General features: G+C 42.2%; 1 protein-coding gene across 4 annotated transcripts in view; it reads right to left on the minus strand.

Annotated features, from left to right (window-relative positions):
• Positions 1-27904, minus strand: part of SGCD (sarcoglycan delta) — an 836092-nt gene that overhangs the window by 21423 nt on the left and 786765 nt on the right. For all 4 annotated transcript variants that reach the window (XM_040440010.1, XM_040440019.1, XM_040440029.1 and 1 more), the window contains one exon: positions 8831-8903. In XM_040440010.1, coding sequence (XP_040295944.1) covers positions 8831-8903 — 73 coding nt within the window. The remainder of the gene's footprint in view (positions 1-8830; positions 8904-27904) is intronic.

Below are 27904 nucleotides of genomic sequence, written 5' to 3' on the forward strand. Positions count from 1 at the left end.
GTTGGACATGTGCATTCAAAAGTTTAGAGAAGGTTACATTAATTTCACCTGTAAAGGTTAGAGTGCATTTAGGTTCATCCTGAAATTTCATCCACAAGCCAAATATTCCAAACTTTTTGTGAGTAGTGTATGTAATTTCAAGAAAAACTAAAGTGATCATATAATGTTACCTGAAAGTAGATAATAAGAAAACTTGTCACTCCAAGGAAAACATGAATGCTGGACTATTTATTGGTATAGCAATGTTAAAAACATTATTATATACATGACAACTGCAGAGGAGTAAATAAAATGTACAATGTAAATCAAATGTAAATCTACCATGGTTAGACCCTCTGACTGCAATAGCAACCTCTGGGGAACTGGGGAAGGGGGGGGGACAATAGGGTAAGAGAGGGAGCCTCCTCTCTCTAGCCACTTGCGGATCAAAGCACAGTACAACGCTGTGCACTCACTACATGCATGCAGCACCATATAGTCACGGTGCAGAAAGGGATGATTAATTTAAAGGGAACCTTGCACCACAAATTGCAATAGAATCTGCAAACGCCATATAATCCAACAGGAAGAGCTGAGCAGATTGATATATAGTTTTAAGGGAAAAGATTCAGTAAGATATATTTTTGCTGTTACAACTTAACCCCACCCCCATGAACAGCCCTCAGTACAGGGAGGAGGTGTTATCAGTGATTGATAGCATTCTCTATATAAAAGTATATACACAGAAGACTGTCAGTCACTGATAACACCGCAGCCTTCTCACAGCTTTCCCTAGGTCAGTGATGGCGAACCTTTTACAGACCGAGTGCCCAAACTGCAACCCAAAACCCACTTATTTATCGCAAAGTGCTAACACGGCAAATTAACTGGAATACTACAGTCCAATATAGTATATCTGCCATGTACTTTATCATTTAGCTATAATAGCCTGCCTGCCTTCAATCCAGACCCCCCCCCCCCCCAGGAGCTCTGAACCCCTAGGCAGGCCTCCCTGTCCAACATTATACATTTACAACACTTTTGTGACACTGTTGATATGCATAGTATTGATAGCAGGGGTCCTAGCTCTGAGAACCCTGCTAATCTCTATAACAAGGAGTCTGAGCACTGCTTCTCCTCACTGATGATCACGATGATGAAGACGTCCCATAGACTTTTATATTGAGACTGTCTTCACTGCAGTGCTCAGCAGTGAGGAGAAGCACCGCACTTCTGAGAGCTTCACACTGCTCATTATAGGGATCGACGGGGATCTCAGAGCTCACTGCCCAGCAAAGCTGCTTACCCTGCCGGTCGCGTCTGGGTGAAGATCACGCGCCACTGCAGGAGCCTCCTCCTCCACATCTTCAAAGCGGTGCACCGAATGCTCTGGCAGCCTGCTCAAAGCGACCAATAACAAAGCTTCTTTCTGTAAAGTGCTTTGTTATTCGTTGTTTCAGGCAGCAGCAGCACCACTGCACCGTTTGGTATTCTGCGTAGGCGAGGTGAGGAAGCTGGCAGCCTGCGAGCGTCCTTCCCTCACCGCGCCTGTGCAGAATAACGAACAGTGCGAGATTTCCCCAGGGCACAGGGCAGGCAGAATGATGCGAACGATCCTGGCCCTGTCAATCAACACTTGGAAGGCGTGACTTAAGGTGGGAGACGGGAGCCTCTAGGTGCAGGAGCAACGCAAAAACTGCTAAACTTCTACCTGTTGCAGCATCGCGCCGCCAGCCGGGCGCTAGGCAGCACGCTAAAAAAGCGGACTACATACAAACTTATATCCCGGACTCTGGCATCAGCGATATCAGCGATCCCTGATCTCAGTGAGACGTGACATCTGCGCCAAGCAGGAATCAACCAATGTACATACAGGTAAACCATCTGTATATGAGATAGTTACATGGTTACCAACCTGTGTACATTACGGTGGATAGCATATCGCATAACCCCACCCCTTTCATAGTACTATTCTAGCTAAGCTTCAGAGCGCGGTATCGTTATTATTATTAGATAAAGATAATGGTTCCCACTTCCAGATACACCAGGAGATTTTATTTTGTGACTGTATTACCGGTAATAAATATTACAAGATTCCTACTGTGCACATCAAAAAGAACGGCAGCTATAACACATTTCTTAGTAATAATTAGGTTAAACCAATTTTATGAGCTCTCGTGATTATAAGAAAATCTTTTACTATTTTTTTAACATAAAATATTAACCCTGTAAAGTGCCTTAAAGGAAACCTGTCACCATGATTTTGCGCATAGAGCTGGGGACATGGGCTGCTAGATGGCCACTAGCACATCTGCAATACCCAGTCCCCATAGCTCTCTGCGCTTTTATTGTGTTAAAAAACAGTTTTGATCCATATGCAAATGACCTGATATGAGTCCTGTATCCGGAGATGAGTCCAGCGGAAAGGAGCCCAGCACCGCCCCGCGTCCTCCGAATCTCCTCCTTGCTGGCTGACGTCACAGAGCTGGAGCGCCGAAATCTTGCGATGCGCGAGCTAGCGCATGCGTAGTTCGTTCCCTGTGCTGGCATCAATGAACATGATGCCGACACTGCGCATGCGCTAGCTCGCGCATCGCGAGATTTCGGCGCTCCAGCTCTGTGACGTCAGTCAGCAAGGAGGAGATTCGGAGGACGCGGGGCGGTGCTGGGCTCCTTTCCGCTTGACTCATCTCCGGATACAGGACTCATATTAGGTCATTTGCATATGGATCAAAACTGTTTTTTAACACAATAAAAGCGCAGAGAGCTTTGGGGACTGGGTATTGCAGATGTGCTAGCGGCCATCTAGCAGCCCATGTCCCCAGCTCTATGCGCAAAATCATGGTGACAGGTTCCCTTTAAAGTTTTGTCTTTCCTCTGCACTTTGTTTTCATTGAAGGGATGAGACATAGGACATAGTGCTCCCTGCTTCTTCCTATAGTAAAAAGCAGCAAGGGGCAGCAACAAATAGGAGCTCTTGAATGAGGACTCCGAAATGAGTGCAGTGTACAGATTGGACTACAGCTCTTGGTTCATGCTGGAGCTGCTCAATACTGATTTTCCCCAAACAACTGGGTCAATTCTAGATCTTCGCACAGCATTTTGCTGAGGGTATCTGTCACCAGTTTATGCTGACTTCACATAGTCTTCACATCAAGGAAGCTGACACTAATTCATCTATTACCCCAGACCACCACGGAAGCTGACATTATCCTCTCCACTATAGAAGATCACTAGGTAAACATGTATTATCCTCTTCCATACCCTAGACCACCAGGGAAGCCTGTATAAAAAGGTTTGTACCAAGATGAAAACTTATCTCTTATCCAGATAAGGAATAAGTATATGATTCGTCTGATCATTGGGAACCCTACCGATTCTGAGAATAGTGGTCCAAATTCCACCCAAAAAATTGAGTGGTGATTGAGCATGCAGGGTTTTCAGGTGGTCAGCTCTTTAACTTGACATATCCTAAAAATGAGTAAACTTCCAACGTTATGAGGTTAAATGGTGGCCTACATAATGTATAAGAATCCATAGGATATGACTGGTGCCTGCTGTGTTTGTGACATCTGAGGTCAGCTGACCCCATTGACTTTGGAGTTTCCTAACTTGGCGCAATGAATCTTCTAGCACTTAACAATACATAATTACTAAGCCTCCAATTTGCCATTCGGAAATGGAGGCATGGAGTGGAGTAGGCATTCAAATGAAATGGTGAAAGCTCTTAATTAAAAAGAATAAATCACGGGATAACATTTCAGTCTCTGTGGAGGACATGGGAGGCAGCGGCATGAATAACTGAATGGTGAGATTGTTGTAGGAGCAGGGGGATTTTTTTTAAATGGTTGCCTTTGAGATCAGATTAATTACATGGAAGGGTCAGAAGACAAGGGTTTGAAACTGGTGTTAATCTATTTATAGGCAACTGAGATGTAGATGCCATAAATTACATCAATGGGAATTTCTCTGCATTTTATAATAAGTCACATATGTTTCTGTATATTTGCCTATAGAAGATGTTCTTCAATGGATTTGATCGATAAAACATCAGTCATTTAATTACTATTAAGAGAACATTTCCACCTAAAATAGAAAAAAATAGTTTCTTTTAAATTGTTAAAGTGGAATCAAAAGGTATGCTCTATCACAGGAGAAAGATAAGTATCTGACCACTAGGACTCCATTTAAACAGGGGACAAATGAATGGTGGGGTGCTAATAGTGGGACCCCAGCAATCGGACACTTATCCACTATTCTCTGGAAAAGGATATGTGTTGATTCAGGGAAAACCTCTCTAAATATTCTCTTCATCCATTTCTCATTTTTATCTGTTTCTGGGAAAGCTTAGCAAACATCAGTATGGCCACCATTACTGCTCCGATTGCTTTATTGAATGGTGAATTATCCCAGTCATGCGGTGATATATCACCTTGTTGAGGCAGGAGGGCATGTACTTTCAATTTAACTGTGGGGTAGAAGAGCAGATACTTTTGACAACGCTTATCTCTAGGATTGGACAGGATCCTTATTTCCAATGGCAGCTAATAGCATAGGTCCCATTATCCATAAACGGGATTCCCTGACCAAATGGAAACGGTGTCTAAACAAACCATCAGAAGTTATTTGCATGACATTGGACTACATGCCAGACATCCCGCTTCAGGTGTTCCCTTGACGCCACCGCTATCAAAAGCTATCATGGTGCACAGCAAGATGGCAATGGAGGCTGGAATGGAGGGCTGTCCTTTTCAGTGATGAGTTCTGATTTTGTCTGGGATGCAATGATAGCCAGAGGTTGGTCTGAAAAACATGTGGGCAAAGTCATGAAGAGGCCTTCATGAATGACACACTGGAGTATGGTGTGGGTTGGTATCTGGACCCCTCTAGCCTTAATTTCAGGTACACTAACAGCTTGGCATTATATTGATTTGGTCATGGAACCACTGGTGTGGCCATTTCTCGAAAGTGTCCCATTAGCCATTTTTCAATAGGACAATGTCAGGCTGCATGTTCCAAGCAGCCTGATTAGCCTAAACGTGCTACCATGGCCTACAATTACTCTGGACTCTAGTATCCCATAGAGCACATCTGGGAAGTCATTGGTCAGCAATTGCAAAGGGATCTGCCACCAGCGGATCTTAATGATTTGCGTGCCCAAGTGCATTCAGCGTGGCAGAACATTCCTCAGACAACCTAACTGATAGCGTGCCAAACCGTGTAAATGCATGAATGGTGCTCAAACTTGATACTGAATAAAAGTAAAGTTTAAATTTGGCCTTACACATTATATGTACATTGGCAAAATCCACTGATTACCAAGATCAGTTTGCCTCCCAACTCTCCTGTGACAGATTTTGGTGGACATAAGGATTGGGCATGTCATGTTGGATTTCAACATGCCCAAAACTATTGTTCTTGGAGAGATATGATATAGTCAGAAGTGTTTAGTAACAGTGTTCTTCCTGCTGCCATTAACAACCAGTGATGAGCGGCAGGGGCAATATTCGAATTTGAATTATTTGGGCGAATATTCGTTATATATTCACGAATTCGAGAATTCGTGATCTCCAGTCATCATTCTCTTGATTGCGAAAATCGGCAATCGGAAAATTCGCAATCAACACTACTCCTACAGTCAAAGATATTGCAGCCTTCTCATTGGCCCACAAGCAAGAAGCAGTGAGGGATCTCGGGTACTGATGAAAAAAAATCTAGAATATTACGAAGATATAGCACTATATTCTAGATATTCGCAAATTCTCGAAGTGCCAATATTCACAATAAAAATTCATGATTAGAATATTCGTGATCAACACTATTCACAACACATGCTTGCATGGCGGCACATGCATGTGTATACTGGGGGCAATAGCTGTCAGCCAAACAAGCGATCATCTGGCAGTTATCGCATGTGTAAGGTTGGCTTAATTCCTTCCTTCATATTTTCTATTCATTTATTAATTCATTCATGAGTTTGGCTCAAAATGGTGGCTTTTTTTACAAGCTGCTGTGTGAAACCATCTTACTTTGGTCATAGACCTAATACACTAGAAAAGGTGCTTGATGGCCAACAAAATTATGGATGGAGACAATTAAAGATATCATGAATATGTTGTTTAGACACATAACACTAACATAAGACGGGACATTCTGGAGTGTGTTCATGTTATTTCTAGTTTAATTTTTTTCTCCCCTTGGATGTCAATGGAAACATTCATATGCGATTTCCATTAATGGCTATGAAATGTTACAGATCGGTTCATATTGCACATGGGGAATGCATTGAATCCTACACATTCTGCTTGCCTATGAGCATATCAATGTGTGGTAGAACTTGCTGTCTAGACTAATAATTAGTGTATTATTACAGAAAGCAATGCCAAACATACAATTAAATACAGCACATACAGTCTTTCATTTTTATATTTTACCACTAGGGGGCGATAGTGTCTTACATAAAAAAAATTAAGCACTTTCCATGTATGTATATTTGCACAGGCTATGCCTTTATTTTCTATCCTAGTCACACTAGGAGACGCTCTGGTAGCTTCCCGTATCACAGAAATATTGGTTTCAGAAAAATGTAATCCAAATATCTGTCAGAATCAGTTATCAGAGAACACATAGGTCTCTGCTGGAAATGAGGGTGTTTTTAAAGCATACCATTAATGACAGTGGGGTCTGTACTGCTAAAATATTGCTCTAAATAAAAAATAAAAGTGCATACAATTAGTTTTAAATCACAGAAATCCCCATTATTTGTATAGCTACAGATGCAACAGGGGCTCTGTGACACTTCACCTCAATGCTGGCCAGACACCAACAGTAGCTCTCAAACAAGACGGTGATGTTTATGCAAAACACAGAAGGTGCTGCATGTCTTGAAATATAGAAGACCCGGATTTCCCAATGGTGCGATTTCTATGCGTCTGCTGTGCGGTCGCATACAAATCGCACCATTGGGAAATCCGGGTCTTCTATATTTCTTTGGGATGAGATGACTCCGGTTCAGATTTTGACACTTACCAGGACTGAATATAAAAGGATATGGGGAAACATTTCAAGGTTACCACTGAGGAAGGGGTCATCCAAACAACCCCAAAACGCGTATGGTCTATTCCTTGTACCGGCATGCCTGGATAGTAGTTTCCTTGGATTCTGAAGTTGAACGGTTGCGTTAAAGACCGGCGATTATTGGAGGAACTTCCGCCTAAAGAGCCCCGACTATACGAAGCTCTAACAAGCCACGTGAGCGGATCTCCAGTTGGTGTCTGGCTTACCGCGAATATTCCAAGAGAACACCGGCTGGACTTAGGTAAAATAGACACAGTTGCATGAATAGGTGGGGCGCCACCTCGGTATGATACCGCACTGTGTCTTTTTGTCTCCCCAAGTGCTGGTGACATTTGCTTATGCTCTGCTAAATTGTCGGTAGGAGCGAGATACGGGACTGATCGCCCTATTGGAGTCGTATACGTTTATTGAAAAAGCGATATCCACTATACATATGAATTGCGGTTTCCCATATTTGCACCTTGATGGGTATTAATTGACTGCGGTCATACATGCTACACCTATTACTGCTATTAATGTGGTTAATTTTTTTACACTGCCATTTTAGGAATTAAATAGTTATCTCATTTTGATTCCATATTTGAGTGCCTGGTCTTATTGTTTTCCTTGATCTTTGTTTTTTGTGACTGGGTGGGTCACAAAGACCAAGAGCACCTTATCCTAATTACTCAGCTGTAGTGATCCACAGATTCTCTGTTTGAATCACTTTTATAGATGTGAGATTATGCACAGGATAGCTTTCTGGCACACATGTTGGCATCAGCAAAAATGTCAACCTGTAAGCACCATATTCTTCCTTTAGAAGCATTCCTGTATGCCTCGATTTTCCACAGATTCCATATGAAAAAACCCTCTGTTTCCCTCTGTGAAATTGGAGGTACATGGATTACTATGGGTGCCATATAACAGATGAGATCCATACAATACAGATCTATAATATGGTCAGACTTTTTTAAGCGATGGTCTATCATCAGTAAAGGCCATCACCAGCTGATTGGCACCCCTGTCGATGAGCTGTGGTGTGTAGCTCCGTCAACGGAAGTTACTGCTGGAACCACATTGCATCGTCAACATTGTAGTGGACAGCACTCGTCACTGCAGCATTGCTCCCATTGAACTCAATGTGAGCAGCACTGCAGTGACAGTGCTACACAGAACAGCTGATTGGCGAGGGTAAGGTGTGCCGAACCACCACAGACCGGCTAGTAATGGCGTATCCTGAGGATAGGCCATCACTTATAAAAGGCTAAGGGGCAGGAGACAGAGTTATGTGTCAGGGGCAGGGGCGTAGCTTTAGGGGAAGCAGGGGAAGCGGCTGCTTTCGGGCCTTGACCCAGAAGGGGCCCATCCAGGTGGAGGAGGACTAAAAGATTTTCTCAGGGCTCCCATAACAGTATTACACAATGAAACTATATACAGTGACAGTATAGACAGTGTAGAAAACGGATGGAACAGCTGCCGGCCTTGGTCTGAGAGAGCGATCTTTACTAGCCACACTAATGGGGCGGCATGAAAGGAAGGGGTTGCGAAAAAATCACTGGGGGAGGGGGGCCCCATTTAAAAATTTGCTGTGGGGCCCAGTCATTTCTAGCTACTGGTCAGCGGTGTAGCTAGGGGTTTGAATCCCCCAATAAGCAACAGCATTAATTATGTGACACGTTATGAAAAATTCAAGATATTAAAAAAATATTTCCTTACATCACTTAAACTGATATAGGGGCCAGATTAGAATGATACATGATATCTTTCAGTGACCAAATCTCCTCTTACTCACCGTAGGTGGTGGAATGGTTCAGCCTTAACATAAGGTGTCTCAAGAGATGCTGGGAATACAGCTCCTTCTGCACCTGCACGAAAAAAAAAATATACAACAGGCTTGAGAATGAGTTCTAGCCATTGCCATATAGAAAATAGAGCACGTGCAGTAGTAAGACATAGCTGACCATTTTCCTCTATTCTCGTCAGTGACTGACTTGTAGAAGCTCAGACAACAATGACCACCATTTTCAACGTGCAAGCCTTAGCATTAATAAGGAAACCCCCTATGTGAGGACCTACCGTACTCCATAGACGTTACATTCTTGGTAGTAGTTGGTAGACTCTACCAAAATCATTATGTTATTATTATTATTATTATTATTATTATTATTTATTATTAAAGCGCCATTCATTCCATAGCGCTGTACATATGAAAAGGGGTATACATACATAATACAGACAATTGCACTAAGCATGAACAAGACGAGTTACAAAAAGGTACAGAAGGAGAGAGGGCCCTGCCCGTGAGGGCTTACAATCTACATGGTATGGGAGAAGGACACAGTAGGTGTTCTGCTAATATATAGATATAACCCACTAAAATACTCATAAGCCTCCAGTTTACAAATAATTAGTACTTTATTGAATATAATAAAGTACTAATTATTTGTAAACTGGAGGCTTATGAGTATTTTGGTGGGTTAAATTGCCTCTTTGGTGGAAATACGTGAGTGCCTATATTTACTGTTTGGTGTAATATATAGATAGCAGAGTGACTGGCATTGGTTTCCTGAATTCAAATTTGACAAACCTCAAGATTTACATGGAATTTGTATGTTCTCCTTGTGTCTGTGTGGGTTTAATCCAGGTTCTCTGTTCTCTTTCCACAATTCAAAGACATAGTTATAGGGAATCATGATTGTGAGCTCCCCAATTTCTATGGACAGAAACAACATTTATTCAGCTTAAAGGGAATCTTTCAGCACTTCTGACCATGTTAAACTGTTGACAGAACTAGGTAGGGGCTGGGGAGAGCAGGACAATCTTGCCTTTTCTGGAGCTTTTGTCATTAGGAGTAGTGGGAATATGAAGTTTTATTTGGCCAAATGCTGGCCAGAAGTCAGAGCTTCACCATGAAATTCTCTCTGATTCACAGCCCTTGCTCTGAGAGAAAGCTGTAGTGGTCTCCTGGTTGGATACTACAACTGTTACTAAAAGCTGAAGGGAGGGGCTGTGAAGCAGCTCAATGCAGAGAGCGAGCAATTCACAGTGAAGCACCGCCCAGAATAAAACCTCATATTGTCACTACTGCTAATGACAATAGTTCCACAAAAGGCATGATTGTCCTGCTTTCCCCAGACCCTACCTAGTGCTAGCAAGAGTTTTATATGGTCAAAACTGCTGAAAGATTCCCTTTAATGATTCTGTAGTACTTTGAAATCAGAACGATGATATTGGATTACTTCAGAGATTTATTAGACATGCTTACACTTTTTTTTTAACTAGTTGTGATTGGGGACACTAGAGGATGAGCCTCTGTAACATACAACATGAAAAACAGCCCTGGGGGCCTAGACTGAACACACACAATCAGTATTAGGGATTCCGCCCCTACAGGGTCAGGCATCCGGACGGGGACGCCCCTTGTGGGGCAAGTTCCTTGTGTAGATAGGTAGGGCATACTAGCCCCTGCCCCTTATTTAGGGTTGTCTAGGGTTAACCCACCCCGTCACCCTACTACGCAAAGGGGTATATACGCCTGGTACCTTCCAGTATGGTGATCCACTAACACAGGTCCGTCTCTATTCTCAACAACCTCTGAGAGAACCCTTGATCTACATCTACAACCGGGTGAGAACGTTCTTGTTTGTTTATCTATACCATCCTTCCCATACTGATTGTGTGTGTTCAGTCTAGGCCCCCAGGGCTGTTTTTCATGTTGTATGTTACAGAGGCTCATCCTCTACTGTCCATTTATTTTAGAATTGCCTACATTAAATGTTAAGTTTTACCCCTCTGTCCCCTAGGGGATCAGTACATTTGCCACATAAATTTTTGGGAGTAAATAGGTCCGGTCGTCAAACCCGGCCTCTTTGTGTCTCCTAGTTGTGATTGTGGTCTAACTAGACACAAAGCAGAGTGACTCTAGCTATGCAGTATATAAACCCTGATTATGCCACTGATTAATTCATATTTTAGACTTTGGCCTTAAAGGGATATTCTGGTTTCAGCAAATAAAAAGTTATTCTTTGTTGACAAGTTATTCAGTTTCCAACATAATTTCTGTATTAAAGGGCATCTGTCAGAAAAGTTGCACCTATGAAACTGGATGACCTGTTGAATGTGCTCTTGGCAGCTCAAGATATCTGTGTTAGAAAAATGAAGTTTTAATATACCCAAATGAGCCTCTAGGAACAACGGGGGGTGGGTGGGGGTGTTGCCCTGTCATTAAATCAATAGTAACCCCCAGGGCCCCATCTTCATCTATATATGGTCACCCTATTAGCAAGACAAACAATGGCCCAATGGAGTTTGAGCACTCCTGATTGCACAGTCTCAGGTCTGACTGCACCCCGCCAGACAATCATCACCCCCGCCATAACCATCACAGCCAAGCAGGTCCCTTTGTACCCTGGCGACTGCCACTCTACCTTGGACCCCTTCGACTCCTCAACCGGCTACTTCCTCTCTGCTTCCCCCTGCTCTGATACAATAAATAACACAGTTAGTACCCTACTTATACTAACGCTCCTGAGACGGGAGTGTTTGTTTCACAGTCAGTGAACACTTGTCTCCTAAGACAGGAAGGACAGGCTACTCTAGCTTGTTCTCACTGCTTGGCCAGCCGGGCATTAAAAAAGAAAAATGTTCCGGGCCCCCTGGCCACATAGCAGCTGCATGGTCTACCTCTATTGAAGATATGCCACTGATGTAGGTTCATCACATGATCTATTCTAGATGGATATTTATTACCTCACTGAAAATACTGGCCAGATTCTCACCACAGGAGATACAGACGATCAACCTAATTTTTTTTAAGTAATTCAAATCCATTTTTTTATTGCCTATTCAGTAATATCATAGTGTAACTCAAGTGTTAAAACCATCTAGGCTCTTAGCTTTCACACCCTTGCTTGCTGAACACGTCTTGACCTCCCCTGTTTCCCGAGTAAAACTTCTATCCACTAATGTCAAAATCATTCTGTAGGGTTCTCCACGTCCAGCTCATTTCTGACTCCCTGCTTAGCACTCAAGAAAGGAATTTATTTTTTCCTCGAACTTTCCATCCACATATGATAAGGATCACATCGGGAGCTGCCCCCATTTAAACAAGATGGACTTGTGTCTTTTCTTAACCTCACTGACTTTGAGATAACAGTAATTGCATAGAAGATAGATTGTCATTGCCTTGTTTTGGATTATTTACACTATAGGAGTTCCTGGTGTCTTCATTCTTTTCCACAGATTGGAAATCCTCTGGGGCATGACTCCCCACCCACTGGTTTCACAGCTTAACACTTTCATGGCAGGAGAGGTCAAAGAGATGCCAACAACTATTCATGTCTATAGATATCTAGCTTTAAAAAATAAGAAAATCACAGCATTCCATGATATCCTTTCACTTGCGACTCCAATGAGGAATGAAATTAGTTGTTTTAATCACCTTGTATGTCAGTTTATGGACGACAGACTGATCAATCAAATCCAATTCCAGTCCAATAGTCAAAGTGTCCTATTCCTTCAGATCCATTTTCTTTATTTGGTAACTATTAGAACAGACTAATGGGCTGAATGTGTTTGTATGAGATTAGAAAAGCATGGCTGCTTTTTTCTAGAAAGAGCACCACTATTGTCCATGGGCTGTATCTTGCATTGCAGTTTAATCTCATGCAACCTATCTCTTCAATAAATAAATATATTTATATAACATGTTGAGAAATCTGTTCTATGCCAATTGTGTCTGGTCACCAAAAATGCTCTTGAAGGTCAAGAAGAACAGAAGTTGGTTAAAGACGACCTGTCACCATTCCTGACATTCCTGTTTTATTAGCTTCATGCATTCCCCATGTAATAACAATTCTGGAACATCTATTCTTATGGCTCTATGTTGTGCCATTCCTATATTATTTCTACTAGAAGTTATGAATGAACTGCTAGCAGTCTGCAGTAAGGGTACAGAGGGGTGGTAACCAGTTGGGGGTGTGTACCTGCTCAGTCTCACTCTATCCAATCAGTGCTTCCATCTTCAGACTGTGCAGGTACACCCCCCCCCCAAACTGGTTACCTCCCCTTTGTACCCTTACTGAAGGCTAATAGCAATTCATTCATAACTTCTAGTAGAAATAATAAAGGAATGGCACAACATAGAGCCATAAAAATAGATGTTTCAGAATTGTTATTACATGGGGAATGCATGAAGCTTTTAAAACAGGAATGTCAGGAGTGGTAAAAGGTCGTCTTTAACCAACTTCTGTTCTTCTTGACCTTCAAGAGCATTTTTGGTGACCAGACAAAGAAACACAACATAGGCTCTGTTCGCATCATATTACAGTCCTAAGTCTGCTGTATACTATGGAACAACTCCCAATATTGTATATATACAGTTGCAAGAAAAAGTATGTGAACCCTATGGAATGATAAGGATTTCTGCACAAATTGGTCATAAAATGTGCTGTTCATCAGTCCACGGTAAGACAAATCGTCTATAAATGGAGAAAGTTCAGCACTGCTGCTACTCTCCCCAGGAGTGGCCGTCCTGTAAAGATGACTGCAAGAGCACAGCGCAGACTGCTCAATGAGGTGAAGAAGAATCCTAGAGTGTCAGCTAAAGACTTACAAAAGTCTCTGGCATATGCTAACATCCCTGTTAGCGAATCTACGATACGTAAAACACTAAACAAGAATGGATTTCATGGGAGGATACCACAGAGGAAGCCACTGCTGTCCAAAAAAACATTGCTGGATGTTTACAGTTTGCACAAGAGCACCTGGATGTTCCACAGCAGTACTGGCAAATATTCTGTGGACAGATGAAACCAAAGTTGAGTTGTTTGAAACACACAATACTATGTGTGGAGAAAAAGAGGCACAGCACACCAACATCGAAACCTCATCCCAACTGTGAAGTTTGGTGGTGGGGGCATCATGGTTTGGGCCTGGACGGATAGCTATCATCGAAGTAAAAATGAATTCCCAAGTTTATCAAGACATTTTGCAGGAGAACTTAAGGCCATCTGTCCACCAGCTGAAGCTCAACAGAAGATGGGTGTTGCAACAGGACAACAACCCAAAGCATAGAAGTAAATCAACAACAGAATGGCTTAAACAGAAGAAAATACGCCTTCTGGAGTGGCCCAGTCAGAGTCCTGACCTCAACCCGATTGAGATGCTGTGGCATGACCTCAAGAAAGCGATTCACACCAGACATCCCAAGAATATTGCTGAACTGAAACAGTTCTGTAAAGAGGAATGGTCAAGAATTACTCCTGAACGCTGTGCACGTCTGATCTGCAACTACAGGAAACGTTTGGTTGAAGTTATTGCTGCCAAAGGAAATTCAACCAGTTATTAAATCCAAGGGTTCCCATACTTTTTCCACCTGCACTGTGAATGTTTACATGGTGTGTTCAATAAAAACATAGTAACATTTAATTATTTGTGTGTTATTAGTTTAAGCAGACTGTGATTGTCTATTGTGACTTAGATGAAGATCAGATCACATTTTATGACCAATTTGTGCAGAAATCCATATCATTCCAAAGGGTTCACATACTTTTTCTGTATATATATCAAACTTGTCCACAGAGCTCCATTCACCTGACAGATGCCAAAAGAGTGTCCTACTGGCATCTGTCATGTTGGAATATGATGGTGTATAGAATGGTGCAGTAGACTAAGCTATTCTATGCAGACGTATCCAGGAAAATAACATTTACCATACGTTATATACGTGTTTCTGACATGTGAACCTAAGGACAATGTAAGTCATTGCATGCCTATGGAGCCCTTTGTAGGAAGTCATATTGAGTCATAACGAAGGGCTTCATTCATGCCAGGCCAACCCGCGCCAGAGAGCACTGTCTATACAGTGAAGGCTGGCACATAAGAAAATCAAAGTGACTGCATTTCCTATAATAAATTTCTCAAAAGTTGATATATACAAAATAGTATCAATAAAAACTACAGACCATGGGCAAGACATATACATAGATAGTTCTATAGATGGAAAAATAAAAAAAAGCATTGGGAGTCAGAATATGACGATGCAAAGGAATTTTTGTAATAAAAGTTTTTATTAAGAATTTATTCCAGCTTCCCCCTACAAGAAAGGAAGAAAGACAAAAAGAAAAATGGAATGTCACGCTTTAGTGTGGGAGGGAAACCCCCACACCGAACATAGGAGGGAAAGGGAAAAGGAAATAAGGCCTGAAAACTAGGGAAGGAAGATGGACACCTCCTAGTGAAAACCCTAATCAAAGCCCTGACTGACTACCAGTATCAACAGACCCCAGAGGTAGGTGAGTTCATACACAGGAATACCTAAAGTCCCATTTAACCATAAAGGACCCTGGTACTAATGACAAGAATGAGACATCCAGTTCCTCCAAAAGGAAGGATGAACAAGAGTCTCCCCAAGGCCTAATACAAAACAACAAAGAAGTGCAACACACAGAAAAGCCAAAATGCAAAGGGAAAGGTAACACTAAACTTCCAAGAATCTATGGCAGCACGAGGAACTCAGCCGAGATCCAAATACCAGCTATCCACAGGTCCAACTGAAGCTGTAAACCGCACAGCATTGTGGGAAAGACATCTATAAATAGGGAAAGTTAGCAACACCTGGAGGTTAAGGGTGTGGCCACTTGGAGGTTACTTCTACGAGTAATCTCCGGGCACCCAGGACCGACCTTATCTGGGTGAGACCTGTGAAAATCTTTCACCAAACGACTGGCATTCACCTCAGATGCCGGTACCCACATCCTCTCCTCAGGTCCATAACCCTTCCAGTGAACAAGATACTGAAGAGATCTACAGAGAGCTCGAGAGTCAATTATTTTGGCGATCTGGAATTCCAAACAGGAGTGGGTGGCAAGGAAGACGGCTCCAAAGGTTCAACATATCTCTTCAACAAAGATCTATGAAACACATTATGTATTTTCAGAACCTGAGGAAGTTCAAGACGAAAAGCTACAGGATTAATAATGGCCGTGATCTTATATGGACCAATAAACCTTGGACCCAACTTCCAAGAAGGTACCTTCAACTTAATGTTTCTTGTGGACAGCCACACCAAATCACCCACTCTTAGGTCTGGACCCTTCATACGTCTCCTGTCAGCCACGTGTTTATACTTGTTGCCCATATTTATTAAGTTATTTAGAATTTTCTGCCATTTAGATGATAATAATGATGAAAAACGTTCCTTCTCAGGAATACCAGAAGTATCTGAACCAGAAAAAGTGCCAAACTGCAGGTGAAACCCATAAGCCCCAAAAACGTTGACTTACCAATGGACTGCTGTCTACGATTATTTATGGCAAACTCTGCCAAAGACAAAAACGATGACCACTCCTCCTGGCTCTCAGAGACAAAACATCTTAAGTAAGTCTCTAGGCTCTGATTAGTGCGCTCCGTCTGTCCGTTCGACTGAGGATGAAAAGCTGAAGAAAAAGAGTTGTACCCCCAGCCGAGTACAGAACGCGTTCCAGAATCTGGACATAAGCTGACTTCCACAATACGAAACCACGTCAGAGGGAATGCCATGAAGTTTCACAATGTTATCAACAAACATTTGAGCAAGTGTTTTAGCATTAGGTAGGCCAAACAATGCTATAAAGTGCATAATTTTACTAAAACCATCAACCACCACCAAATTAACTGTCTTTTGTAACGAATTAGGCAGATCAGTGTTAAAATCCATAGATAAATGAGTCCATAGTCTGTATGGGATAGGCAATGGAAGTAGGGATCCGGAAGGCTGAGTATGGAAATAAGGCCTGAAAACTAGAGAAGGAAGATGGACACCTTCTAGTGAAAACCCTAATCAAAGTCCTGGCTGACTACCAGTATGAACAGACCCCAGAGGTAGGTGAGTTCATACACAGGAATACCTAAAGTCCTATCTAACCCTAAAGGACCCTGGTACTAATGACAGGAATGAGACATTCTGTTCCTCCAAAAGGAAGGATGAACGAGAGTCTCCCTAAGGCCTAATACAAAACATCAAGGAAATGCAACACACAGAAAAGACAAAATGCAAAGGGAAAGGTAACAACTTCCAAGAAGCGATGGCAGCACCAGGAACTCAGCCGAGATCCAAACACCAGCTATCCACAGGGCCAACTGAAGCTATAAACCGCACAGCATTGTGGGAAAGACATCTATAAATAGGGAAAGTTAGCAACACCTGGAGGTTAAGGGTGTGGTCAGTACCAGAAACAACACAGACGCCAATTGATCCACAAGGTAAACATGTCAAAGCAAACCACGTGTTTCCAGTCTCAAAGATCTCCTGCCACTCACTGTCGCGGGGACGTCCGTATATCTCGGTACGTCTGTGACATAGAATGGCTGCATTGGGAAGGGGTTAAATATTTTATATTTTAAAGTGAATGTAAATCTTTTAATATCATATAACTTTCAAGCCCAAAATCCATACAGCATACTGGGTTATTATGGTGTTTAATTTGTAACAGTATGCTGCCTCTAGTGGTGGCTGCAGGCAACTAGAATGCTATGTTATCTATTAATTTAAAGGTGGTTGTCTATGTCAACATTTAAAGTATATCGTTAGAATATGCCTCAAATTTGAGATATGGGACCCCCTCCTATCTCCAGCACGTGGCCCCCAAAGTGAAGTGAGAGCAGCCGTGCATGCGTAGCCATCCTTGATTCACCACCATAGGAGTTTCAAAAATAGCTAAGCACTGCCTAGTGCCACTGCAGTCCCAGAGCGGTGATGGAAGAGGTGGCCTAGCTTGCATGGTTTGCACTCCATTCACTAGTATGGGACTTCTGAAAATAGCAGAGCTGAGATGGGATAACCCCTTTAAATCAAGAATGTTGAATCAATGAAGATCAATGTTTTCATGGGGGAACATTTGCCTTAAAAGGGTTGGCCACTTTCTGGTTACTGCTGACCAATGTGTTTGTAGGATGATCATACAGCACTTTCTAATATGGCCTTTGTTGAAATTCTGCACCATTTTTTTATATTTCATAAGGTATGCCCTCTGGTTTACAAATTCTTCAATAAGATGGCCGCTCATGGAGGATCATGTGACCAGACAAATTACCTCCATGTGATGTCTCCTCCATTCAAATACACTGCACCTATATTTAACTCCCAACAGAAGGACAGATGGCAGGTATAGTATATTTAAATAAAGGAGGCATCACTTGGAGGTCATTTGCCTGACCCTCTATCAGCAGCCATTTTATGGACAGGACCTTTGTGTGGACAGCACAAAAGACTTTGTAAACAAGGAAGTATACCTTATAAAATATAGAAAATGGTGCATAATTTCAACAAAGGCCATATTAGTAAGGCCGTTTATCGGCACTGCGTCGTGGACTCGGACAGGGGCCCTCAGCCACATACTACTTGCATAAGTCCCTGCACCAAACACATATCAAGATAACTAATTCTGCTGAGAGGCAATCCCTATGTCTGATTTTCCCAGCCCCAGACCTTATAAAGAGACATGAAATAAAAGATATATCATGCGATTAAGATGAAAAACCCAACAGATATTATGTAAGTCATAATAATTATCCATTGTCTTATTCTCACATTTCATTATATTTAGAGTCTAATTTTAACATTTGAAATAGAAATATATGTTTAGAATGCACTGCAAGAGTTTGTTCATAATGCACTTTATTGTGAAATGAAGTGAAGATATTATATATTCATCTACAACTTCAACATTGAATAATTCACATATGCAGTCTGAAATACAAATTCTGTTCATAGAGGATGTTCATAACGATGGAAGGAAAACATAGCATAAAAAACGCATGTGTACAAAAAAAGACGCACAAAAAACGCAAATGTAAAAAACGCATGAATTGCATTCCAGGAAGGAAATCCAGGGATCCACACTTTGGTGCTGTTTATGATATAAAAGGCGGAGGCTAACAGGTGATGCGACACCACTGATGAAGGGAAGGAGAGTTCCCGAAACGCGTATGGGCTGGATCGCACACCTGTAAGAAACGCACCTCCGCAGCTACAAGCATGGACATGCTGTAAAATTTGATTGAAGGACTGCAGAAGTAATCGGAATTACACCGAAGATATACTGCTTCCTTTCTACAGTGCCGGACGAGAATCCCATTTGAAATCTCGTGAGATCTCGGGTAAGCCAGCTAGAGCAGGACGGAGCGAGACGCCGGCAGTGTCCCGCGCTGCCCGATCCTTGCCTGCAACAGATTGCCAACAACGAGGAAGGTAAGAAACCTCCATATATGAGCATAACAGCTACAGTTAATACGGGACTGAACAATACAACATAGCCAGTTGATTACATTGGCGTATATGATCGGTACCCAACGTTTGGGAAGTACATGCAAAATATTCGTGATTGCAGTCGATCTGGGACTGAATAGAGTACTATAATCATCTGTCTATATTGACGCTACAATACCAGCGTATAATACTTGGGAAATACCTGTGAAACAGTACTGTGATTGGAGATCTCCTAGAAAGTAGGACTTAAGCATATTATTTCTATTCCATAAGCGGACTTTGATTCCTACAGGACGGCAATCGATATACAGCACTCTGGTACAAATACCATCAATCAGATTGCAATATATGATGTGTGAATAGAACCACCCTGATATTTTTATTATTAATCTGTGGATTTTGTGAATTTTTTGAAGTGCATTTATTTTTTTATTGTATTTTACAATTATCAATTTTAACATATTTACACGTGTTCATTTATTATCGTGATTCAATTAAATTTTATGTACTTTATGATCCAAATGAAGTGTGCTCGCCCATCATTCTAGTTTTACCATATTAGTAAGTGCCACAGAATCATCTGACAAACATATTAGTCAACAATAACCAAAAAGTGGCAAACCCCTTTAAATATAATAATATAGTATACATATATAAAATCATCTTACCATATTAGACAGTGAAGACTCATCAAATGTTTGATTCTACAAAAGGATCTGCTAGTTTATATGTCTATACAGGGAGTGCAGAATTATTAGGCAAGTTGTATTTTTGAGGATTAATTTTATTATTGAACAAGAACCATGCTCTAAATGAACCCAAAAAACTCATTAATATCAAAGCTGAATATTTTTGGAAGTAGTTTTTAGTTTGTTTTTAGTTTTAGCTATTTTAGGGGGATATCTGTGTGTGCAGGTGACTATTACTGTGCATAATTATTACGCAACTTAACAAAAAAACAAATATATACCCATTTCAATTATTTATTTTTACCAGTGAAACCAATATAACATCTCAACATTCACAAATATACATTTCTGACATTCAAAAACAAAACAAAAACAAATCAGTGACCAATATAGCCACCTTTCTTTGCAAGGACACTCAAAAGCCTGCCATCCATGGATTCTGTCAGTGTTTTGATCTGTTCACCATCAACATTGCGTGCAGCAGCAACCACAGCCTCCCAGACACTGTTCAGAGAGGTGTACTGTTTTCCCTCCTTGTAAATCTCACATTTGATGATGGACCACAGGTTCTCAATGGGGTTCAGATCAGGTGAACAAGGAGGCCATGTCATTAAATTTTCTTCTTTTATACCCTTTCTTGCCAGCCACGCTGTGGAGTACTTGGACGCGTGTGATGGAGCATTGTCCTGCATGAAAATCATGTTTTTCTTGAAGGATGCAGACTTCTTCCTGTACCACTGCTTGAAGAAGGTGTCTTCCAGAAACTGGCAGTAGGACTGGGAGTTGAGCTTGACTCCATCCTCAACACGAAAAGGCCCCACAAGCTCATCTTTGATGATACCAGCCCAAACCACTACTCCACCTCCACCTTGCTGGCGTCTGAGTCGGACTGGAGCTCTCTGCCCTTTACCAATCCAGCCATGGGCCCATCAAGACTCACTCTCATTTCATCAGTCCATAAAACCTTAGAAAAATCAGTCTTGAGATATTTCTTGGCCCAGTCTTGACGTTTCAGCTTGTGTGTCTTGTTCAGTGGTGGTCATCTTTCAGCCTTTCTTACCTTGGCCATGTCTCTGAGTATTGCACACCTTGTGCTTTTGGGCACTCCAGTGATGTTGCAGCTCTGAAATATGGCCAAACTGGTGGCAAGTGCCATCTTGGCAGCTGCACGCTTGACTTTTCTCAGTTCATGGGCAGTTATTTTGCGCCTTGGTTTTTCCACACGCTTCTTGCGACCCTGTTGACTATTTTGAATGAAACGCTTGATTGTTCGATGATCACGCTTCAGAAGCTTTGCAATTTTAAGAGTGTTGCATCCCTCTGCAAGATATCTCACTATTTTTGACTTTTCTGAGCCTGTCAAGTCCTTCTTTTGACCCATTTTGCCAAAGGAAAGGAAGTTGCCTAATAATTATGTACACCTGATATAGGGTGTTGATGTCATTAGACCACACCCCTTCTCATTACAGAGATGCACATCACCTAATATGCTTAATTGGTAGTAGGCTTTCGAGCCTATACAGCTTGGAGTAAGACAACATGCATAAAGAGGATGATGTGGTCAAAATACTCATTTGCCTAATAATTCTGTACAGGGTGTATTTTACAATCTTGACACATCTCTTAGATTTTGTGTAACCGTGTCTCTTCTGCATGCAATATCTTTTATAGAGTCCAGACTCAAATATAAGAACCCATCTCTTTCCTTGAGTTTTCAGGAGGTAAGACAGGAGGCCTCATTCACTGGGAAAGGTTACCTGCTTTGCATGGAACATTTGGACTGTATTTTTTCAATACCTTGGCACTGTCAAGTGGAACCTATTGGCTCCTTATCAATAATGATGATAAAGGTCACCCCAGGTGTGTTTAATGGAGCAGTTCCTGTAAATGGCTGGACGTGCGCTGTTGTGGTGAATGATAATTTGTCCTTTGTTGGGAGCTGGAAGTCATTTCTAGCATAAACCCCATTTAAACTGTATTAATTCACTGAGATCAATTGAAATACCGTAATCAACTTCTAATGGTATCGTCCCTCAAGGGCTTCATATTGTGCATGTATACGTCCATCAAAAAGAAAATAAAACAAGAAACTGAGGTTTCAGCATTATGAGAAGCTAAAGTATATTATAGCAGCGCCCCTTACAACGTACCGGGGCATATAAGTCCCTTTTTTGACCTCTTGCGTAAGGTCTTTTTAATGTCTTATTGACCGGTTTCTGATTTATCTTGGTATTCACAGGTTACAGATACTGGGTGACAACCACTAATGGCAGACACTGCAGTGTTTATAGGTGTTATCACCCAACTAAGTGGTATATAACTCCGAATCATCCCTGCTCCTCTCATCTGCTGCTCTGCCACCATTCAAAGGTTTACATCTGAGGAAGACATGAACAAGTGGATCTACAATGACTTATTCTGAGCAGTGCTGAAAGGGGCTGGTTACAGGGCACCATGGTAAGAGATATTAGTTTGTTCTCTAAAGAGGGTATGTACATCTTTCAACACTTGCTACAGCACTCTGTGATGAATAATTTTACTGTATGTCTTTACATCATTCTCTCTAATACAGGACTTTAAGTCATCTAATGTCTACCCTACAGTTATACAGTTAAATGCTACAATTCTCTCTGTGCTTGTAGCTGCCACTAGGGGGAGCCTAAGATCTTACTGCATATCTATTATTGAGTTTTATGTATAAATCTGTATGCAGTAAGCACCTGAGCTCCCTCTAGTGGTGGCTGCATTTGACCCCATCAGTACCCTGGTCCGGGCAGGGCACAGGGTCAGAGGAGTGGGTGTCAAGTTAGCATGATTCTTTCCTTAGGTACCCCATGTGAGGGGATTTACATTATAAGGGACATAATACTGGAATACCTTTTTATGAGATGTCAGAAAGTAATTATTCTACCGTACCAACAGCTTTCATAAAGGCTCCCTAGAGATGTTGATAATCTGCTGAAGTTAACGTGAATACACATGAATTGGACAGTGCCTCTGATAATCTTCTGAGTTAGGCCTCTTTCACACGGCCGTTGTGGTTCCATTCCGTGCATTGGGGACCTCAATTTGCGGCGGCCGGGATGGATCCAGACCCATTCAACTTGAATGGGTCCGTGATCCGTCTGTTCTGCAAAAAGATAGAACAAGTTTTATTTTTTTGTGGAATGGAAGCACGGATCGTAACTCCACGGAAGCACTCCATAGTGCTTCCGTGGGGTTCCGTTCCGTGCTTCCGTTCTGCACCGCATCTCCGGATTTACGGACCCATTCAAGTGGTGTGAAAGAGGCCTTAAAGGGGTTTTTGGAGACTTTTATACTGATGACCTATCTGATCAGTATCTGAAAGGAGGGTCTCCGATACCTTGACCACTAATGATAAGCTGTTTGAGAAGGCACCAGGGCTCGCACTAGTGCCATGGTCTTCTCACAGCTTAGCCTAGGCCATGTGATGTTACATTTATCAGTCACATGGCCAAGGCACAGCTCAGCCTAGGCTCAGCGCTGGTACCTTCTCAAACAACTGATCAGCGGGGTCCCACATGTCAGAACCCCACCGATTACCTATTGATGACCAATCCAGAGGATAGATCATCAGTATAAAAATATCGGAAAAGCTTTCTAAATGGATTTAAGCGTCTTTGCACAGACCCTTGGATAGGACCATTAGCCGAGGGTTAGCTCATAGGCCCCAGCCTCAGAGAAGATTTTAAAATGGCTTGTACTTTCCAGATACAAATTCTTACAGTTAGGCTACATTCACACGACCGTGCTGTTTTTTGAGGTCCGCAAACCGCGGATCTGCAAAGAACGGAAGCTGCCCGTTTGCCTTCCGCAATTTGCGGAACAGAACGGGTGGCCCATTGTAGACATGTAAAACGGACAAGAATAGAACATGCTATATTTTCTTTGCGGCACCACGGAACGGTGCAACGGATGCTGTCCACATCTTTTGCGGCCCCATTGAAGTGAATAGGTCCGCATCCGCGCCTCCAAAACGGCGGCTCGGATGCGGACCCAAACAACGGCCGTGTGCATGAGGCCTTATATTGCAGTACTCAGTGTAACATACCTTCCACTGAACAAAATGGTTCCTCATTTCAAACAGAACCCACTGCAAAATTCTCCAAAATATACTGACGTTGTGAGACCATCTAACAAGTGAATATGGAGAGCAATACCCTAATGAAGTAATGTTGCACATTTTGAGACTTAGACTGAATTCTGATTTTTTATTTATTTAAGCACTTATATAGCGCTACTATATTCCACAGCGCTTTACAGACATTAGCATCACACTGTCCCCAGTGAAGCTCACAATCTAAGTTCCCTATCAGTATGTCTTTGGAGTGTGGGAGGAAACCCACAGAAAACATACAAACTCCATGCAGATGTTGCCCTTGGTCAGATTCAAACCTAGCACCCCAGCACTGCAAGGCACCAGTGCTAACCACTGAGCCACCGTGCTGCGCCAGTTGAGTCTACCACAGAGACAGGAAATGCCACTACTATGGGGCTGTGATGGTAGTAGTAGGCCTGCTACTGAACTGCTTTCCCTTTTTGCCATTCTGCAGCCACCATTACTTACTTTATATAAGTTTATTAAAGGGGTTGTCTCATCATAGACAATGGGGGCATATCGCTAGGATATGTCTTAAAGGTGTCTTATAGGTGTGGGTCCCACTGCTGGGACCCGTACCTATATAGAGGACGGAGCCCCGAAAGTGAAGGAGGGTGCACTGTGCATGCGCAGCCGCCCTCCATTCATTTTCTATGGAGTCGGCGAAAATAGCCTTGTGCTGGCTCGGCTATTTCCGTCGACCTCGTAGAAGTGAATGGGAGCTTTGGCCAGTCATGCGCGGTGCGCTCCCATTCACTTCTATGGGGAGTCGGCTTGGTGGTGGCCAGACCGAAGTCCTCCAGCCACCACCTTGTGGGGCTCCGTTCCCAATATAGGTGCAGGTCCCAGCTGTGGGACCCGCGCCTATAAGACAATGGGGGCATATCCTAGCGATATGCCCCCATTGTCTATGATGAGACAACCCCTTTAAGCTTCAATAAGGTTCCCCCTGGTGGTAACTGAAGCATGCAGTAATATATAATTTATTAATTCAGAAACAGAACAGAAATTATCAGCGCAGAATTCTGGACCTAGAAAAGAATGATGGATATTAGCTTTAGTAACGGAGATGTACATCTGATGGAAATGAAGATCATTCTGAGTTTTGCCCATTTAAATGGGTCCCATTTAAAGGGATATTGTTTGATTCCATGGTATTGTGCCTTTTCACATATTGTCACGTTACGCCCCATTTTTGTGGTGTCCTGTATCCATTTCACATCATTGTGGGAAATATATATACTCTTGTTTTTAATATATTCAATAATAAAGAGGTTTTAATGGAACGTATCCAGCTCGTTGGTTTCTTTTGAGATTTAGACAGAGAAGAATAGCAGTCATCCCAAGTGCAACATATCACAGGCTTGTTCTGCAGACTGAGCTCTGCTACATTTTCCATCTTCGCCTAAGGGCAAGGCAGGATTATGTAAAATAAGAACATGCCATATTGGTATCTGCAGCCACTGTCCTGTCCTATTACCCGCAGAGAAATACCTGGGTGTTTAGATGCAGGTCACTCCGCACAGGTAATAAACAGTTACTTATTAATTTATTCTCTATTCTGCAGATTCCTATTAAACTGTCATTCTTATTCCAGCCCTGGCACTATGTAATTTACAGACAATAAATGTTCATAAACAGGCTGAGAAGAAAATCCATACAGTTTTTCTAGCTTTATTTTACGTTTCATTTAATACCCCTCAAAAAATGATTTTGCCAATGCTATTCCATTAGCGGCTTCTCTGTCCAGTAACCTCCCCTTTACAGTGATATGTCAGGAAGTCACTGAGCGTGTGACAAAGCCACCGGAGAATGCCTGGAGCCAGGGACACAGCAGAAGTCACCAGCGACTGGGGAGAGTGCCAAAGTATTCAGAGATCCCTCCAAGGCTTGTTTCTTTTCTACTTAGATGGATAATAGATTGCAAACTGGTTTCTGGCATTTGCCACCCCTAATTATTATTATCCATGATCGGATACATTAGTATATTGTATCCTTATCTTACGTGTTATATGAGTTTTCACCAAAAACACTAAGGTCCGTACAGCAATTGTTGTGTCTGGGATGCACACAAGACAACCAGGGGCGTAGCTAAAGCCTCATGGGCTCTGTACGTCCTGACGCTGCAGGCAGACAGGACACAGCAGGACAGGCCCCGAGAAGAGCGAGCAGGAGGAGGGTTAAAGGGAACCTGTCACCAGTTTTATGGTGTCCTAACTAAGGGCAACATAAATAAGTGACTGATTCTCTTAGCAAAATGCTGGGTCACTTTCTTTAATTGACCCAGTCAATCTGCCAACATCTTGTATTGAAAAGCTCCAGCTGATAATGATGAGTCCTGAATATTCATGAGCTCCTGACTCTCCCCGCCTACCTGCTGCTGATTGACAGTTTTTTTCCATATGAATCAGCAGGTGGGCAGGGGAGTGGCTATACCTCTGAATAAAAAAAACGCTGGGCTCACTGATGTCACGCTGGACTCAAATCAGCTCATTGGAATGTGGCATGTGGCATCTTTGTGTGTATATTATGAGGTAACCATCTGTCACACCAGTAAGTGAATACATCTAAGGCACTTTTTAGTAGTCAATGATTGTATATAATTAGTTAGATTATAATCAAATATCCACATGACAGGTTCCCTTTAAGTACTGTACAGCGCTCACAGCGCTTCTCTCCCCCTCCTCTTGCAGACTAGTGAGCGCTTCCATTATGGTAACGCTCGCTAGTATTCCCTTTATAAGATGCACTGCCTCTTATAAAGGGTAAAGTACAGTACCACTGGCAAGAGGGGCTCTCTGGGCCCTCCTGGCTTAGGGGCCCGATCGCAACCGCGACCGCTGCGACCCCTATAGTTATCCCAGTGAAGACAACACTGTACCTGATGGAAATCAGAAGAGGAAAAAATAATGTCATTAGAAACTGTCAGTACAGCAGTTTCAGCCTTTGGGACTCTGATTTCAGGTGAAACTATTTCAGGAAAAAAAGGTTTTCCATATTTTAATTACATGGGCTTTTTTATACTAATAGGTGTTAAACAAGAGACAGAAGAGTGTTTGGCTGATCATCGGCCCATCTAAACACCGCACTGATAATGCTCATATATTGCCTGATCACATTATTATGTGGACATCACGATAATAGTTTATTGTACCTGCGTTATCAAAAAAAGTTTGTATAATAGATGTGCTTTATTGTAGAATCATAACTGTGAAGAAACAGGTGTGGTTTGGGCTTTCCTAAAGTCTTTCTCAGCCATATTATTCCCAGTTTCAGCTGCATAACTAGATGCATTTCACTCAGAAGCAGGAGGCGTGTCCCTTCTATGAAGTCTGCCAGCACTGTACTGCTGTGACGTCCTTTCCCTTTCTGCCTGATACATTTGTTTTCGGCTTCAGAGCTCACAAAACAAATAAGGAGGGGAAAATCATACTTACAGAAAGGAGACTCCGATAATCTTCAAAAACTGGGTGGAAACGGTTGGTTTATTAAGCTCAGGACCTCAGCTAGCAGTGACATGTTCCTATTTCCTGTGGGCTGTCTTGTTACTAGGGGTGGTTCTTGCCCACCAACAGGTAGTGGATTGCAAATTAAGTGGAAGTGAGACCCCTAGTGGCCATGGCCTTACAGCTTTTTTCCAGATGGATGCAGGTATATTTTTATGAAGTAATTTAGAAATTTGCTAAATCTCTATTAAATGAAATGAAATTGTGTGAAAGTACAGTGACTCTTTTAAGTGGACCTGTACTGTAATCTCTCTGACAAGTCTGTTTTAGTAACTACTTGCATTCCCCATGTAAAAAACAATTC

This window comes from Bufo bufo, chromosome 1 (assembly GCF_905171765.1).
Source record: "Bufo bufo chromosome 1, aBufBuf1.1, whole genome shotgun sequence".
NCBI lineage: Eukaryota > Metazoa > Chordata > Amphibia > Anura > Bufonidae > Bufo > Bufo bufo.